The sequence below is a fragment of the Rhinolophus sinicus genome, chromosome 16, assembly GCF_057876585.1.
Source record: "Rhinolophus sinicus isolate RSI-liver-muscle chromosome 16, RSI-T2T, whole genome shotgun sequence".
In the NCBI taxonomy this organism is placed as follows: Eukaryota; Metazoa; Chordata; class Mammalia; order Chiroptera; family Rhinolophidae; genus Rhinolophus; species Rhinolophus sinicus.
In genome coordinates this window covers 151,164,539-151,182,649 of record NC_142516.1, presented here as the reverse complement: position 1 = coordinate 151,182,649, position 18,111 = coordinate 151,164,539, and the positions used below count along the sequence as shown (strand labels likewise).

The 18,111-nt window shown below is 39.9% G+C and overlaps 1 protein-coding gene across 2 annotated transcripts in view; it reads right to left on the bottom strand.

The window, feature by feature from the left end:
- The window catches only part of DZIP1 (DAZ interacting zinc finger protein 1), a 52,363-nt gene that overhangs the window by 24,239 nt on the left and 10,013 nt on the right, over positions 1-18,111 (bottom strand). For both annotated transcript variants that reach the window (XM_019737177.3, XM_019737178.3), the window contains exons 6-10: positions 17,915-17,999; positions 14,984-15,108; positions 10,695-10,856; positions 7,310-7,447; positions 5,276-5,338 (exon numbers count right to left, since the gene is read on the bottom strand). In XM_019737177.3, coding sequence (XP_019592736.3) covers positions 5,276-5,338; positions 7,310-7,447; positions 10,695-10,856; positions 14,984-15,108; positions 17,915-17,999 — 573 coding nt within the window. The remainder of the gene's footprint in view (positions 1-5,275; positions 5,339-7,309; positions 7,448-10,694; positions 10,857-14,983; positions 15,109-17,914; positions 18,000-18,111) is intronic.

Genomic DNA, 18,111 nt, shown 5'->3' with positions numbered 1-18,111 from the left:
GATTCATAGATAGATTTATCTTCAGAGACTTAATGTCAGGAAGGATCACATATTGGATAAGAAGAATGCAAGAAGAATATTTTTTCAATAATTTAGGTAAAGCTTCTTGAAGTGATTTCAGTAGGTGCTTAAACAGAGAGGGGGAAACTTGGTAATCGGGGCTAAGGGCACTCCAAAACCTACGGCCTGGAAGTAGAGACAGCGACGTGCAGCTCAAATAGAGGTGGGGCTGGGGGCTGACATTGCCTGTGAGGAGCACAAAGAGTGTCTAGAGCAGCACTTCCTAACTTGCTCGATGTTTTTAAAACAAACACTCACCATGTGCTAGAGGCTGTGTGTTAAGAAGCACTTCACTTTGTTGAATCCACACCACCACCTTTAGGGTAGAGGTTTTGACCCCATGGTACAGATGGGGAAACTCAAGTCTGGAGAGATAAAGTATCTGGCCCACTCTCAGAGCTGGAGGGAGAAGAGCTCAGACTGAACTTTCATGTCTGGCTTCCAGGTCAGTGCTTCCCATTGTGGTGTGTATGTCATGGAAGATATTAATAAGTACGTGCACACAATCAATCAGCCCCCAAAACTTGAAGAAATAGATCACCAACTCAAAAAGTAACAGCAATGGACCTCCAATGGCCAAATCCAGAGCACTAACCACACCAAATGCTGGTGAGGATGGGGAGCAGCAGGAACTCTCAGCCACTGCTAGTGGGGATGCAGAGTGGGGCAGCCACCCTGGGAGACAGTTGGGCAGTTTCTTACAAAACTAAGCATACTCTTACCATATGACGCAGCAATAGAGCTCCTTGGTATTTACCCCAAGGAGTTGAAAACTTTACGTCCCCACAAAAACCTGCACGTGGATGTTTATAGCAGCTTTATTCATAATTACCAAAATTTGGAAGCAACCAAAGTCCTTCAGTAGGTGAATGGATAAATAAACAGTGGTCCATCCAGACAATAGAATATTATTCAGTGTTAAAAAGAAATGAGCTATCAAGCCACAAAAAGACTCGGAGGAACTTTAAATGGCTAGTACTAGGTGGAAGAAGCCAATCCGAAAAGACATCTTGTATTATTCCAGCTAGATGACATTCTGGAACAGGAAAAGTACAGAAACAGTAAAAAGATCAGGGGTTGCGGGGAGGGAGGGATGACTAGGCAGGAGCACAGAGAACTTTTAGGGCAGTGAAACTATTCTGTATGACACTATAATGGTGGGTACTTGTCATTACACATTTGTCCAAACTTACAGAATGTACGACACCAACAGTGAACCCTAAAGTAACCTTTGTACTTTGGATGATAGATAATGGTGTGTCAATGTAAGTTCATCGATTTTAACAAATGTACCCCTGTGGTGTGGGATGTTGATAGTGGGGGCGGCTGTGCTTATAGAGCGTGCGGGCAGTGGATTTGGGGAACTCTCTGTACTTTCTGCTCACTTTTGCTGTGAACCTAAAACTGCTCCAATTTAGTCCAATTACATTAAAAACAGATCATGACAACAAAAAGTTAATGTTGTCAATCAATACACTTCAGGGTCCCCTCTGAAGTGCTCTGTGCTTATGAGGTGAGACGAGCCCTGGGTTGAACCAAGTTAAAAAGGTTTCCTGAGTGAGGACTAAGAAGAACCTTTCATATCCCAGTGAATGCTAAGAATCTCTCCCAAGGAGACATTGTCAAGAATCTTTCCTACATTTTTACAGACGACTGGAAGAGTACCCCCAAAGTAGTTTGGGAAACACTGAGCTGGAAAATAGAAGGAAAACCAGTAAAGATCCCCAGGGTTCTGGGTGGAGGTTTAGGACCAACATTATGTGGAGGCAGTCCAGGCCCCATGAAAGAGAACATAGGAAAATAAAGAATTGAGAATTGGAAATGAGAATTCACCAGAAAGGTACAGAAAAGAGTGTACTAAGAGAGGAATGTGATATAGAAGCAAGAGATAGACAGAAATTATTTCAAAAAGTTTGCAGCTCTTGAGCCCATCTGTTACGACCTTCTACCATTTCAAGTTCTGTGCTTTTTTTTTTTTCTCCTATCAGTCCACATCACCCCATACTCCATTCCTTTCATTACGTGACCATTCTACAACCTCCCAAGCTCTAAAGAGTCTTATGTTGGGTCAAAAGGGTATGCCATCGTTTATCTGTGACTCCCTTTGAACTCCTACCAATGTGATTTAAAAAAAACAAAACAAAAAAAGACTGCCAAGAAACGAGGTAAAGCAATAAAAAGTTGGCAAACATAACTTCCCTTAAACAGAGAAATACAATATGTGCATTGTAGGAACACTAGGCACCAATCAAGTGGAATAATTAATAGTTAGGTCTCAGGCAGAGATTACTAAACCTGATTGAATTCGCCCCTCTGTTAGGTTTTAAGAGAAGAGAAGGAAGAAGCAAACAGCTTTTGAACAAGCAAAACCAACAGACAAGGGAGCAGCGTAGCCTAGCGGTGGCACAAAGACTCCACACACTCCCCATCCGTGGGGCGCGGTGCCCCACTCAGAACCAGGAAGGCCTCTCCTTCCTCCTAACCACACACAGTGGTCTTTCCCTCGATCACAGCTTGCAGTGGCCAAGTGTGAAACTCGGCAACGTGCATTCTATTCCAGCCAGAAGATCCACTGAAAGTCCCACAACTGCCTAGACTACAACAACGGGCTTTAAAAGAGCAAGGATAAAACTCACCACCCCCTGTTAATAAGGAAGCCTGAATTCTCTCTCTAAATGCCCATGCTGGAAGATGCCTTCAACAATAAGAGTAGGAACTCCACATTATCTAAGAGCAGTGGCTCACCCATGGATCCAGAACAGAATTGTCTAGATTTTTTTTAACCCCCAAAATATGCATGTCCTTGAGTTACCTACGGAATGAAAATCTGCAGTTGTAGAGCTGCGTGTGTGTATTGGGGAAGAGCCTCAGGTCATTCTGGTTAGGAACTGTTACCTTAGATCATCTCAAAGGAAAGCGAGGACGTTCTTACAGAAAAGCAACCATTCTTTGTCACTGCCTGTTCTTCTTCTCCTCCCCAGTTGGCCAAGTGCCTAATGCGTGACAGGTAAGCCAGGCAGTGAGGCAGATAAACAGGACCCTGAGGTTAAGAGGGCATAGGTTCAAATACCATGCTCAGACCGACAGACAACTCTTTCAACCCGGCACTTTCTTTTGAATCCTACAATCAGCAATTCTCCATCCACAAAAACATGGTTGAGTGATCCCTTTGTTGGACATCTAGCAACCTTCCCGTCATTCAGCAAATAGTTAATGAGTGTCAATCACATTTTTGGCACATTACGATGAACAACCAAATAGAGTCCCTCCTTCATTGGGCTAGTGATCTAATTAGAGAGACAGAACATAAACAAGTAAACAAGTAAGCAGAATACGATTTAAAATAGTGGTCACAGCTCTACTCACGAAGTGGTGAGAGTAAAGGGAGGGGACTACCTACTTGGATAGAGCAGTCACAGGTGACATATAAAGCAAGGCCAGAGGAAGGTGTGGGAAGTAGAAACCTAAAGTGGCTCAAGTTTGCACTGCCAGAGTACCGGTCCTGTTTAATCCCTTTCCCTGGGCATTACAAACCTGATGTTTGTGCCCTCCCCCCAGAATTCAGGTTGAAGCCCTAACCTCCAGTGTGATGCAGCTTTTGGGATGTTATTAGGTTTAGATGAAGTCATGAAGGTCGGGTCCTTGTGATGGAATTAGGGCCCTTATCAGAAGAGACCAGAGCTCTTGTTGTGCCTCTCTCTCTCTCTCTCTCGCCCCCTTCCTCCTTCCCTCCCTCCCTCCCTCCCTCTCTGTCTCTCTCTGTCTCTCTCTCCCACACACACATACACCCCTTCCAGGTGAGGGTACAGCGGGAAGATGAGAAGGTGGCTGTCTGAAAGAGGGCTCTCACTAGGAACTGAATTGGCTAACACCCACAATCCCAGCCTCCAGAACCATGAGAAATACATGTCTGTTGTTGAAGCCACCCTGTTTATGGTCCTTTGTTATAGCAGCCTGAACAGATTAACACAGGGGATACAAAAAGCTACAAAATACATACAACTTAAAGTGAAAAAATAAACCATTTTTACTAAAAAAAAAAAAGATCTCAAATAAATATACTTTAGATGTTTTGCATTAGTGTAAAATCACTTTAACACTTAAATTTCTAGTGCATTCAGCTGAAAGGGAATCAGTGTTATAATTAAATTTGTTTTCATTAAAATGATTTTAATGTGAACAATCCCTGCCTTTATTTAAAAATTATTTGGATTGTCACTTGTGTGAAAAAATTAGAAACATATATTCAATAATGAAGAAATGATTAAATAACATATGATACATCTATAAGATCATCAGGCAGCCATTAAAAATCACGATTTTGAAGAATGTTTTAAAACATAGGAAAATGTGATATGCTAAGTGAAAAGCATATGAAGTTACAGATATAAAGCATAATTCAAAGTTTGTAAGATTGTATGTGTGTTTCTATACTTATACAAATACAAGATTTACAACATAGAAAAAAGACTAAAAGAAATTATAACAAAGCAGTAGCAGTAGTTATCTTTGGTATTGGAATTATAAGTAATTTAATTTTTGTTACACAGTACCCTAAAAACTTTATTAAGTGAACAAATATTACCTTAATTATAAAGAAACGCAAATATTCTTTGCAAAAATGACCTACATATAGGCCATTGGTTTCTTTTTTTTCAAATACAGTTGACATACTAAATCACATGTTTCAGGTGTACAACATACTGATTAGACAGTTATATACCTTACAAAGTGATCACCCTGATAAGTTTAGTACCCATCTGACAACATACATAGTTACTATATTATTGACTATATTTCCTATGCTGTACTTTAGATCCCCATGACTATTTTGTAACTGCCACTTTGTACTGCTTAATTCCTCCCCTTTTCACCCAACTCTCCCAAACACCCCCCCATCTAGCAACCATTAGTTTGTTCTTTGTATCTACAAGTTTGCTTCTGTTTTATTTGTTTACTTTGTTTTTCAGATTCCACATATAAGTGAAATCACATGGTATTTGCCTTGCTCAGTCTGACGTATTTCAGGTCCATCTAGGTTGATGCAAATGGTGAGATTTCATTCTTTTTTATGGCTGAGTAATATTCCATTGTATATACTATGTACCACATCTTCTTTATCCAATCGTCTCTCGATGGACCCTTAGGTTGTTTCCATATCCTGGCCACTGTAAATAATGCTGCAATGAACATAGGGATAGTTTCCTAATCTTACCTGACCCTTCTCTTTCTTGTGTTCTTGATGAAGAGCTTGAACTCGAGCTGTCCATTTACTTTCCTATGAAACGGCAAAACAAAAATAATGTATGGGCAATTGTAACAATGAAGTCTACTCAAAATGGAAGCTTGCTTTTTAGTGGATGCCTATGAAACCCGACTATCTTTTTGGCAAAATGTTAGCAGGCATGTTCTAGAATATATACAGTCAAAAATGTTGAAACACATTTGCTCTTGGTTTTCATCTTATTCTCTAAGGCAAGGATCAGCAAACAGTTTCTGTTAAGGGGCTAATAGTAAATTTTAGGCTCTGGGGGCCAGATGATTCGGTCACTACTACTAGTGATAGCAGAACAGCCACAGATAATACATAAATAAATGGGTATGGCTGTGTTACAATAAAATTTGATTTTCAAAAACACTGGTGCTAACTTGCCAACCTAAGACACTAAAAGGAACCACCAAGGTTCTGAGTCCATGGGTTCTAAACTGACAACACAGTTCACAGGAGGGTAACAGGAAACACTTAGGTGGGACCTGAGGATTTCATAATTGGGTCCTTCAACTCACGAGAGACCAGCCTGGGAGCAACTGGCAACAGTTCATCTCAGGACACAAGTCCTAATCCCCTACCGTGTACCAGAAACCTCACTGGGCAGCGCCTGGCAGGCTAGGAGAGGACAGAGTGACAGATCCTGCCCTGTCCTGGAGGGAAGTGGACATAACAATAGACAGTTCCCACATATTGTGGATGTGATGAGGTCCTGCTCGGGGGACTACAGAAATGCAGTAACTCAGGGGTCCGGAAGAACCCTCTAGAAGAGGTGCTGTCCCAGGTGAATGAGTAAGCCACAGGTCCAGCAAACTGAGAGGTGCATGACGAAGCCACACGGGCAACAGCAGAAAACAGAATGCCGTGTTCTGGGAACCATGAGCTGTTGTTGTGCTGCCGAGAGTGTCAAGGTAAAGCCGAGAAAGGTGGGGGATGACACAGGGTCTGGATCCTCAGGGACTGTGGATGCTGCTTATGGATTCTAGACTTTGTTCTGTGAAAAACAGGGAGCCACTGAAGGGTTTTAGGCAGGACAGTGACATGGTCAGCCTGGCTGCGACGTGGAAGGTGGATTTTTGGGAGGGAGGCAAGACGTAAGGAGCAAAGCAAGCAGAAGTGGGAGTCGTCCGTATTCAAAACCACACTTTTTAAAATGATGTATTATTGCTTTTCAAAAAAATCCTGAATTCATAAGCTTTAACCTCTATTTGTTTCCTGGTAAAACACAAGGTTCCCCAAACCAGTGTGGCCAAAATAGCCAGTGTGAGGACGGCGCTAATTACAGAGGTGCACTTCCAAATGCTTGTCATTATGTTTGATAAAGGTAAATGATCGTCAGTTCACCAATGTACGGTGTTTCACCGAAAATAAGACCTAGCCGGACCATCAGCTCTAATGCGTCTTTTAGAGCAAAAATTAATGTAAGACCCAGTTATATTATATTATATTATATTATATTATATTATATTATATTATATTATATTATACTATATAAGACCTGGTCCTATATTATATTGAAATAAGACCGGTCTTATATTAACTTTTGCTCTAAAAGACGCATTAGAGCTCATGGTTCAGCTAGGTCTTATTTTCGGGGAAACATGGTAGTTGTATGTATATTTAAGCTCTGAAAAGAAAGTTAGTGCTTCAGTATGCCTTTGGAAAGTGAGACCTACATCCAAAATATGAAAAATAAATATTGAAGTAATACTAACCAATTTGAAAAGATACTATCTTAGGGGAAAATGAAACAATTTTGCTAACTGTTCTGTATCCACCTCTACTAGTCAATCAACAAGCAGCTAATGAACACCTATTAGGAATTATACATGTATTAGGAGATAAGAAAAAAAGAATTAGCCACCTTCACGGTCGCTGAAAAGGACGTACACTTTGTCTGTAGATGATGCTAGCTGTACATTAATTACTTCACTAAGAAAAACTAGGCCTCAACCACAGTTATTGTCCACTGTCACATACCTGACTGTCAAGAAGTTGCATCACATTTTGGAAATCCTGGGGATACTGAGGACGTTCTTCTTTAAGCTCGCGTGCACCTTTTAATGTGCCTATGTTGGACTTGATCTGCATATTGGACTTCTGGATTTCTGACAATTGCTATAAAATGAGATGCAAAATCACTGGTACGAATGTTTATACTTTCGTAAGACTGAAACAGAGAATAAAACTGGGGAGCATGTTTTAAATCTGACTATCCTATTGGTTGCTCATTGCGTTTCTCCTGCTTCTCCTGTCCACTGATTTTCCTTTTTGTTCCTTCAAATCAAAAGAACATGCACAGGGTGAAAAAGAGAAAGGAAAACCTAACTTTCTAATCTAGACAATGGATCTTAAAAATTTTGATGGGCATGTGACAGTTGCCAGAAACAGAGGAACTGGGCACAGCTGGTTCTCAAGATAACTTAGTGACGTGGCCATCATCACCTGGGGCCACATCCATGAACCCATTAGGTACATAATGTTTTAATTTTATCCTTTGTTAGTCCAAAGTAACTAGCAGTAAACACCCTCAGAAATTCACATTCACAGAACGTAATACTGTGTGTTAACTTCAAAAACAAAACAGTAGGGGAGCATAGTTCCTCGCTGTTTTAGTCTGGGCTGCACATAGCGACTTCCTTTCAAAGAGTACAGTAGGAAATGGAAGGAGGTAACCCTTCAGTGGAGAAACCTGACAAACACTCCCTCAGCCAGGTGGTCAAGGTCAACATCAACAGTCATAAATCATGAAGACAGTATATATCCTCAATATGGTATGATGAAAATTGCAATTTAACTCTGAGGTCTTCCTCTCAAAAACCCTCAAGCCCAGTCTGACCATGAGAAGAGTATCAGATCAGTTCCAACAGAGGGTCATCCTGCAGTGTACATGGCAAGGACTCCTCAAAATTGTCCAGGTCATCAAAAACAAGTCTGACTGTCACAGACAAGAAGAGTCTAAAGAGACATGACAACTAACTGTAATATGGTATCCTGGATAGGATCCTGGAGCAGAAAAGGGACATTAGGTAAAAGCTAAAGGAATCAGAATAAAGGGACTTTAATTAATACACTAACGTATCAATGTGGGTTCATTAATTGTAACAAATGTACTAATTTAAGATGTCAGTAATATAGAAAAGTATGTACAAGGTAGGAAGGGGGCTCATATGGAACTTTCTGTATCATCTGCTCAATTTTTCTGTAAACCTAAAACTATTCTAAAAAATAGTCTATTTTTAATAATAATTTTAAAAACCTTCAATAGCCAAAAAGGGCAAACAACCCAAACTCCAACAACTGATGAATGCACCAAAACAATGGAATATCATTTGGCAATTAAAAAAAAAAGAATGAAATACCAATAAATACTACAACATGGATGAATCTTGAAAATATTATACTAAGTGAAAAAAGCCACTCACAAAAGAGCACATATTGTATGATTCAATTAATATGACATGTCCATAACAGGCAGATCCATGGAGACAGAAAGAAGATTCGTAGTTGCCAGGGGCTGGTGGGGAGGGAAGTGAGGAGGGAGTGCCAGCGGGTACAAGGTTTCTGCTTGGGGTGGTGAATGTTCTAAAATAACCATGAAGATGGTTGCGTAACTCTAAACATAAGAAAAACCACCGAATAGTACACGTAAAGTCGGTGGACTGTATGGTATGTGAACTATATCTCAATAAATCTACTTAAAAAAAAAAAAAAGGTAGGAGTGGTAAAACTGTGGGGAAAAGTCCAGCCCATAATTGTCCTGGGGGTGGGGAGCCAGGTGTAGGACCATGAAAGGAATCTCAGGCAAAAAAACCTGTAATTACAGCTTATCACAAGGGCAAAAAATGAGTGCGGACTTGATGGGGGAGACATGTCAGTCTTAATTGATTAGTATCACAATCCACTACTGTGGGTAATAGGGAATCCCACTTTGAGAAGGCGCCACAGTGTGAGTTCAGGAGAGGATCCTGGGGTATGGGTGGTAAAGAAACTGTGCATAGAGAGATCAGTACTGCTTAGGGATCCTGACGGTTAGGAAGAGCCACTGAGGAGAGGTAATATAGGGATAACTGAACTGACCGAAAGTTGCCTGAGGGAAGCCCTGCAGAAAATACATAATGAGCCATCCTAAGTTATTTCCCCCCCAACTTTTTATTTGCAACTTACAGGAAAGTTGAAAGAACAGTACAATGAACATCCATTTCACCTTCACCAATTGTTAACCTTGTGCCATATTTACTTTATAAAGATAGGACGGGGCTGTCAGACTTTTTCTGTAAAGAGCCATATGGTAAACATTTTCAGTTTTGAGAGACACAGAAGGTCTCGGTCACAACCATTCAACACTACTGCTCCAGCACAAATGCACCACAGACAAAATACAAAGGAATGAGTATGGCTGTGTTCCAAAACAATTTTACTTATGGACACTTCCCATAACTTTCATATGTCATGAAATATTCTTCTTTTGAATGTTGCCAACCATGTAGAAGTGTATCAACCTTTCTTAGCTCATGAGGCGTACAAAAACAGGGGAATAGCAGATTTGGGTCACAGGTCATAATTTGCCCACTCTTATGCGAGAGTTCAAGGTGTTTTAGAGAAGGATCTTAGCAGTATTGCAAAAATATCCCTCTATTTTAATTTATAAAATGTGTTGGCCCCTAGAGGGAGCTCGAGGATCTTCCCTCGCCTCCCTCGTTGCTTTTTTCCCTAAGGATGATTTAGGACTGAGTTGCCCAGAGAGCTCACATCATTCTTAGCCAGAGGACACAGGCTACTGTGTGGGGAAGGAGCGCACAGAGGATGAAGGTCACAGCTCAGTGAGGCGTGTCTCTGTCATCCATGCATGTAACCAGGGCAGTGTGCAGCAAGGCTGCTCCCACAAGGGAGGGGGCTCATTTAGCCACATCCAGCCTGCTCCAGACCCTGTCTTCCTCGCCCGCCAGGACTGTGAAGGTTCTTTCTCTGTCTTTCTGGGTTGACTTCCTTCTCTGCTCACATTGGTGATCTTTGTCAGCCTTTCTGGAAAGTTCCAATACTCAGCAAGGGGTTTATGGCTTAAGGTTTTCAAACCTAATCAGCTAAGGAAAGAGGGACCATCCATGATCTGATCAAATGTACCAAGTGTCCTGCATTGGGGTTTGGGCCAAAGCTCCCATTTTCAACAAAAGGATTTTTCTGACTTGCTCTGTCTTATGTACGCCTTGAGCTCCCTCAAGACTCTCAGGGAGGAGGGGTACAATAAGGTACAAGGTACAATAAAGGAACTTCTGGGTTCACTGGCCATCATGTCATTCTAATGCCACCTCTCAAGGCAACAACTCTACCAAATACTATGAGGACTTCTCGGTTTAATACTTACATATTCTAATGCTGAATTCTTGGAAGTTAATTCTTTAAACTCCTTCATAAACATTTCCTTGACTTTTTCCATTTCATCAAGTAGTTTCTCCTTTTCTTCTTCCTTCCATCTATCAACTAGCTTCAGAAATTCTTCCTCTTTTGTTTTCTGCATTTCATATTCCTGAAATTATTTGAATACATGGCTTTAAAAGTTCTGGTATGAAACAAATATGCAAAATTTTAAGTCAATTGACAAACCACGTCAAATGTGTCAGCTAGTATTGCATATTTCTGTGAGGCGTGCAGGAACACTTCATATAATGGCAGGTCTGTACACAATGATTTTTCCAAACCAAAGGCAGCACAGAGCGTCCTTTTGTTCTTACATCCTTTAAAATACAAACACAGTGGCCCAAAGTCTCAAGAGTTCTGTGATCTGTAAACTTGCAGACATGCAATAATACGTAAAATGTAAACATACTTTATAAAGAAAAAGTACTGAGCAAAAGAATCTTTCTTGACACCATATCAGTTTAGTAGAATAGCCCCATCTCGTTCAGCAACATGACAGGGCTGTCCCCTATCACCTCTTTTTCAACATAGTATTGGAAGTCCTAGTCAGAGCAATCAGACAAGAGAAAGAAATAAAAGGCATCCGAATTGAGAATGAAGAAGTTAAAATGTCACTTTTTGCAGATGATCTGATGCTATATATAGAAAACCCTACAGACGCCACCAAAAAGCTATTAGAAATAATCAACGAATACAGTAAAGTTGCTGGCTACAAAATCAATGTACAAAAGTCCATTGGATTCCTATATACCAACAATGAAATCTCAGACAAAGAAATAAAAAACAATTCCTTTTGCAAATGCAACAAAAAGAATGAAATACCTAGGAATAAACTTAACCAAGGATGTGAAAGACCTATACATGGAAAACTATAAGACATTTTTAAAAGAAATTGAAGAAGACACAAAGAAATGGAAAGACATTCCATGTTCATGGACTGGAAGAATCAACATAGTTAAAGTGCCATATTAGCCAAAGCAATATACAGATTTAATGCAATCCCCATCAAAATCCCAATGGCATTTTTTAAAGAAATAGAACAAAAAATCATCAGATTTGTATGGAACCACAAAAAACCCCGAATAGCAAAAGCAACCCTAAGAAAAAAGAACAATGATGGAGGTATCACACTCCCTGACTTCAACTTGTACGACAGGGCTACAATAATCAAAACAGCATGGTATTGGCAGAAAAACAGACACACAGACCAATGGAGACCAATGGAATAGAATTGAGAACCCAGAAATAAACCCACATAAATATGGACAGATAATTTTCAACAAAGAAGTCAAAAGATACAATGGAGAAAAGACAGCCTTTTCAATAAATGATGCTGGGGGAATTGGAAAGCCATGTGCAAAAGAATGAAACTAGACTGCTCTCTGTTATCGTGTTCCAAAATTAATTCAAAATGGATCAAAGACCTAAATATAAGACCTGAAACAATAAACTACATAGAAGAAAACATAGGTACTAAACTTATGGACCTTGGATTCAAAGAGGATTTATGAATTTGACTGCAAAGGCAAGGGAAGTAAAAGCTAAAGTAAATGAATGGGACTATACCAAACTAAAAAGCTTCTGCACAGCAAAAGAAACCATTCACAAAATAAAGAGGCAACCAACCAAATGGGAGAAGATTTTTACAAACAACACCTCCGATAAGGGGCTAATATCCAAAATATATAAGGAACTCATACAACTCAGTAGCAAAAAACCAAATAATTCAATTAAATAATGGGCAGAGGACCTGAATAGACATTTCTCCAAAGAGGACATACAAATGGCCAATAGACATATGAAAAAATGCTCAACATCACTAATCATCAGAAAAATGCAAATAAAAACCACAATGAGATATCACCTCACCCCAGTTAGAATGGCTATCATCAACAAGACAAATAATAACAAGTGTTGGAGAGGCTGTGGAGAAAAAGGAACCCCCATACACTGCAGGAGGGAATGCAGATTGGTGCAGCTTCTATGGAAGGCTGGGTGGAGGTCCCTCAAAAAATTAAGAAAAGAATTACCATATGACCCAGCAATCCCTCTCCTGGGTATCTACCCAAAAAATCTGAAAACATCAATCCGTAAAGATTTATGTGCTCCAATGTTCAGTGCAGCTTTATTTACGGTGGCCAAGACATGGAAACAACCAAAGTGTCCTTCGATAGATGCTTGGATAAAAAAGATATGGTATATATACACAATGGAATACTATTCGGCCATAAGAAAAGATGAAATAGTGCCATTTGCAACAACGTGGATGGATCTTGAGATTATCATGCTAAGCAAAATAAGTCAGACAGAAAAAGTTGAGAATCATGATTTCACTGATATGTGGTATATAAAACTGAAAATAACAAAGGAACAAGACAAATGAAGAAACAAAAACTCACAGACACAGACAATAGTTTAGTGGTTACCAGAGGGTACGGGGGGAGGGAGGTAGTAGATGAGAATAAAAGGGATCAAATATATGGTGATGGAAGGAGAACTGACTCTGGGTGGAGAACACACAATGTGATATATAGATGATATATTACAGAATTGTACACCTGAAACCTATGTACCTTTACTAACAATTGTCACCCCAATAAATAAACAAAAAAGAATAGCCCCATCTCACCCCCCAAAAAACACAAATTCATATTTACATGAGGTCTAGTCGATCAGCCTTTGATTTCTCAATGACCTTCGGTTTTTCTTAACCTAACTGGGGACTTGAACAACACTATAAACAAACTTGATCTAACAAACATATAAAGAGCACTGCACCTTACAAAAGCAGAATTTACAATCTTGTTAAATACACATGGGAAATTCACCATGATAGACCATATATTAGGTCATCAAATGATTCTTAATGAATTTAAAAAGATTGGAATCATGCAAAGTATATTATTCAACCACAATGGCATGAAGGCAGAAATCAACAGAAGGAAAACTGAAAAATAAAAATCATGAAGACTAAACAACAAACTCTTAAACAACTAATGGGTCAAAGAAAAACTCACTAGGGAAATCAGAAAATACTTTGAGATGAATGAAAATTAAAACACAACATGTCAAATCAGTGCCCAGAGAGAAATTTATATCTGTAAATGTCTACATTATTAAAAAAGAAAGATCTCAAGAGACAAAGAAAATCAAAATCATATCATGATAAAAGGGTCAATTTATCATGGAGATACAATTTTAACTCCAGACAGAAAGTCAATAAGGAAATACAGCATTTGAACAACACTATAGATCAAATTAACTTAACAGACATACAGAACATCCTATCCAACAGCAGCTGATACACATTCTTCTAAGCGCACACAGAACATTCTCCAAGATAGATCATATGTGAGGTTGCAAAACAAGTCTTAATAAATTCAAGATTAAAATTATACCAAGCATCTTTTCTGACCATAATGGTATTAAACTAGAAATCAGTAACAGGAGGAAAATTAGAAAATTAACTAATATTTGGAAATTTCAACAACACATTCCTGAACAACCAATGGGTCAAATAAGAAATCAAAAGGGAAATCAAAAGTATCTTGAAACAAATGAAAATGCAAACACAATATACCAAAACTTATGAGATGCAGCAAAAGCAGTTCTAAGACAAAAGTTTATAGCTATAAATGCCTACATTAAGAAAAAAAAAAAAATCTCAAATAAACAATATAACGTAACACCTCAAAGAATCAGAAAAAAGGAGAAATAAGCCAAAAGTTAGCAGAAGGATAGAAATAATAAAGATTAGAGCAAAAATAAATAAAATAGAGAATAGGAAAACAGTAGAAAAGATCAATGAAACTAAGGGTTGGTTTTATTTTTGAAAGAGACAAAATTGACAAACCTTGAGCTAGACTAACCAAGAAAAGAAAGAGAAAGGACTCAAATAAATAAAATTATAAATGAAAGAAGAGACTTTACATCTGATACCACAATATTGCAAAGGATCATGAGAGACTACTATGAACAATTATATGCCAACAAATTGGACAACCTAGGAGAAATGGATACATCCCTAGAAACATACAACCTACCAAGACTAAATCATGAAGAAACAGGAAATCTGAACAGTCCAATAATGAGTAAGGAGGTTGAATCAGTAATCAAAAACTTTCCCCAAAAAAGTCCAGGACCAGATGGCTTCACTGGTGAATTCTACCAAACATTCAAAAGGAATTAATGCCAATCCTTCCCAATATACCACTGTTTCAGAATTTGGTACCATACCTTAGAGGATCTGACAGCATGGGCATGCTGTGCAGCGTCTAACTGAGACTTGGTGAGCTGCAGCTGCTCCTTCAACATGTCAATCTCATTCTGGAGCTTATCAGTCTGTGCCTTTTTCTTATACGCTGTTGCAACAGAAATATCTTATTAAAATACCAACGCTTATGAAACCTCTCTGAAAACTTATGGGGTAGAGTCCTATTGATAAGACAAAAACAAAGGAAACTGCCCTTACTTGGGATATTAATGGGATTTTTTCATGCCACGAGTCAATTTTTGCTCCTTAGTGTTTATTTGTAGTATTAGGTGCTGAATTATTTTTAGCAGATTCTTTCAGCCACTGTGCTGAGGTTGGATGATCCCACAGAGACAGTGTGGGAGGCCATTCAGGGAACGGTAATGGTGACCAGGATTAATCCTGGGCTCTTCTTTGAGATGTTTATCTCAATGAGAGAGGGGAAGCAACAGCTTCCACTGCAGGTGCCACCATATGGCAATGTCTATGGTCACCATTCTTCTGGCTCCCACTGAACTCTCCCTGAGAACCCCATCAATGCTAAGACAAGCAGCGGCTAGCAATCAAAATGCAAACTTGGGCCATAACCTGTCCACGGGCAAAAACGAAGTACTGAAAAGTTGTAAAAGGAAACAAGTGAAGGGAAGAATACTTATGTCATGTACTTACATGCAGATGTACACATGACTGAATGGATATACATGTGTCTGTGAGTGTAGACATGAAAGGTATGGAAACCAAAGTAGAAAGTCAGAATCTCAAAGATGACCTGAAGAAATAATACTCATTTCAGAGTCTGAAATACTCTCTGAAACGAGTATGAGATAGAATAAGATACTGAAACAGAAGAGAAAGAAAGTCAGTTTCACAAGGAAGAATGCTAATTCGTTAAAATATTTAATCTTTTCAGTTTATCTAATTTATTGCTAAATTGTATCAGTGATCCATGGCTTATAAATGGAAATTTATGCTGTTCATATTGTGTATACAAAGCTTAGCTCTTTCCTAAATAAATCCATTTCCCTGAAATAGGCAGAAATGGAAATAGACTGGCCCAAAAGGGAGGCGAAAGCAGGCACTGAGTAACAAGCTAGAAGCACACATGTCTAGATACTGAAAACACTTAAAATCGCAAGAATTTCTGTGGGTTAGTGCAGAAATCTGAAAATGCTTTGATCTGCTGATGGAGAAATAGATCTTGCATTCTTTGCTTGTGAGAGCATTTAAATAGTAGGAAACCTGTTCCTTGGTAAATCAGAGAACCCCTCTCCTCTCTTGCTTCCTTCATTTCCCCCTTATCAGTTAATTCATATCAGTACCCAAACTCATCTTAGTATCTCCCACACCAAACAAAACACTTTCCCTTGATCCCACATTTCCCTCCAGGTAATGCCTTACGTCTCTGCTCTCCTTCCCAGCAAATGCTACTAAAATAAATGTCTGCAATTGATATAAACACTTCCTTGCTTGATTCTCAGCTCATTCCATTCAGGCTTTTGTCCCCACCAATCCACTGAAGCTGCTATGTCAAGGTCACCAATATCTATGGTGACATCAACAGTCAGTTCTCAGTCTTCATCTTACTCTGCGCCTCAGGAACATTCGATACAACTGACAACTGCCTCCTTCTTGAAACATTTATTTCCCTTTGTCTCCAGGACAACACACTCCACAGGTTTCCCTTCTGCCTCCATAACTGCTATTTCTCACTCTGCTCAGCTGCTCCTCCTGAACTCCTAGTGTGGGGAGAGCCCCAGGGCTGGCCCTCAGCTGTCTTCTCTTTTCTATCTAGGTGACTTCATCCAGCCCAGGGTGAAGTCTAATGACTCCCAGGTTTATACTTCCAGCCTGGGCCTCTCCCTTGACCTAAACACCTTCAGCATCTCCACTTGGACGGTGATCATATGTGTAACTTACGTTTACCTATGGCCAACACAAACTGTCCACTCGCCCTCCCTCAACCTGCTTCCCTCCCCTCATTTCCCTATCTAGGTAAACATCACTACCATTCACCCAAATGTATAGGACAAAAACCTAGGATCGCCTTTGCTTCATCTCTTTTTCTTGTGCTGAGTCCCTTCTCCATGGTCTCTGTGTCTAGAACATACCCTCTTCCATCTTCACTTCTGCCATCTTCCCTGGTACTATCCTGGTCCGGCTGCCATATTCTCTCACCTGGGCTACTCTTGCAGTCTCCTCACTCTTCTACCTGCTTACACTATTGTGCCTACAGTCTGTTCTCCACCAACAGCTAGAGGGGTCAATTTAAGGTACAAATTAGGTCCTGTCCCTCCCCTACTTAAAATCCTCCGGTGGCTTCCGACTAGGCTTATAAAAACACCCACATTCATGCCCAGGGCATTTGAGGTCCCAGGGAACCTAGCTCCTTCCTCTCCAACATCACCACAGATCACTTCCTTGCTCACTCTGCTCCACCAACCTTCTGTCTGGTCCTCAAATGCACTGTCCTGCCTTCGCCTTACACCCCTCACAGTTAGAGGTCCCCCTGCCTGGGATATTCATTTCTCAGATTTTCCCGACTGGGATTTCCTCATCATTCTGGTGTCTGATCAAATATCGCCTCCTTAGTGAAGCCTTCACTGACTACCTGGAGTCACTCTCCATCCCATTCTCCTGCTTTATTTTCTTTGTGGCTTTTGCCACCGTTGGAAAAGAATCACTCTGTCGTTTAAATGCGTCTCCTCTGCCCCTCCCTTTAGAATGTCAGATTTTCATTAGAATGCAGGTTTGCAGTGCATGGCACATAGCAAGGCTCAATATTTACTTCATGAATGAACAAGGACTACAACACTTGCTTTTGAAAGGATTGAGAAATGCACTGGACCATGTCTCACTGAAAAAAGAAAAACGTACCAGAAAGAAAACCGCTCTTTGAAGTTGAGCTCAGTACTTACCAAGGTGAGAATCTTCAGGGTGGCGGCGCTGAATATGACTCTGCAGAAAAGCTTGGTTCATAAAGGCCTTGTCACAAAAATGGCACTGAAAAGGAGAGAGCAACAAATCCATGTGTCCTTTCCCCTAATTTCAATTAAAATTGGGGTACCTGAAGAACGACCTCTTTGGGGCTTTCCCCCAAAAAGTTACCATCCTG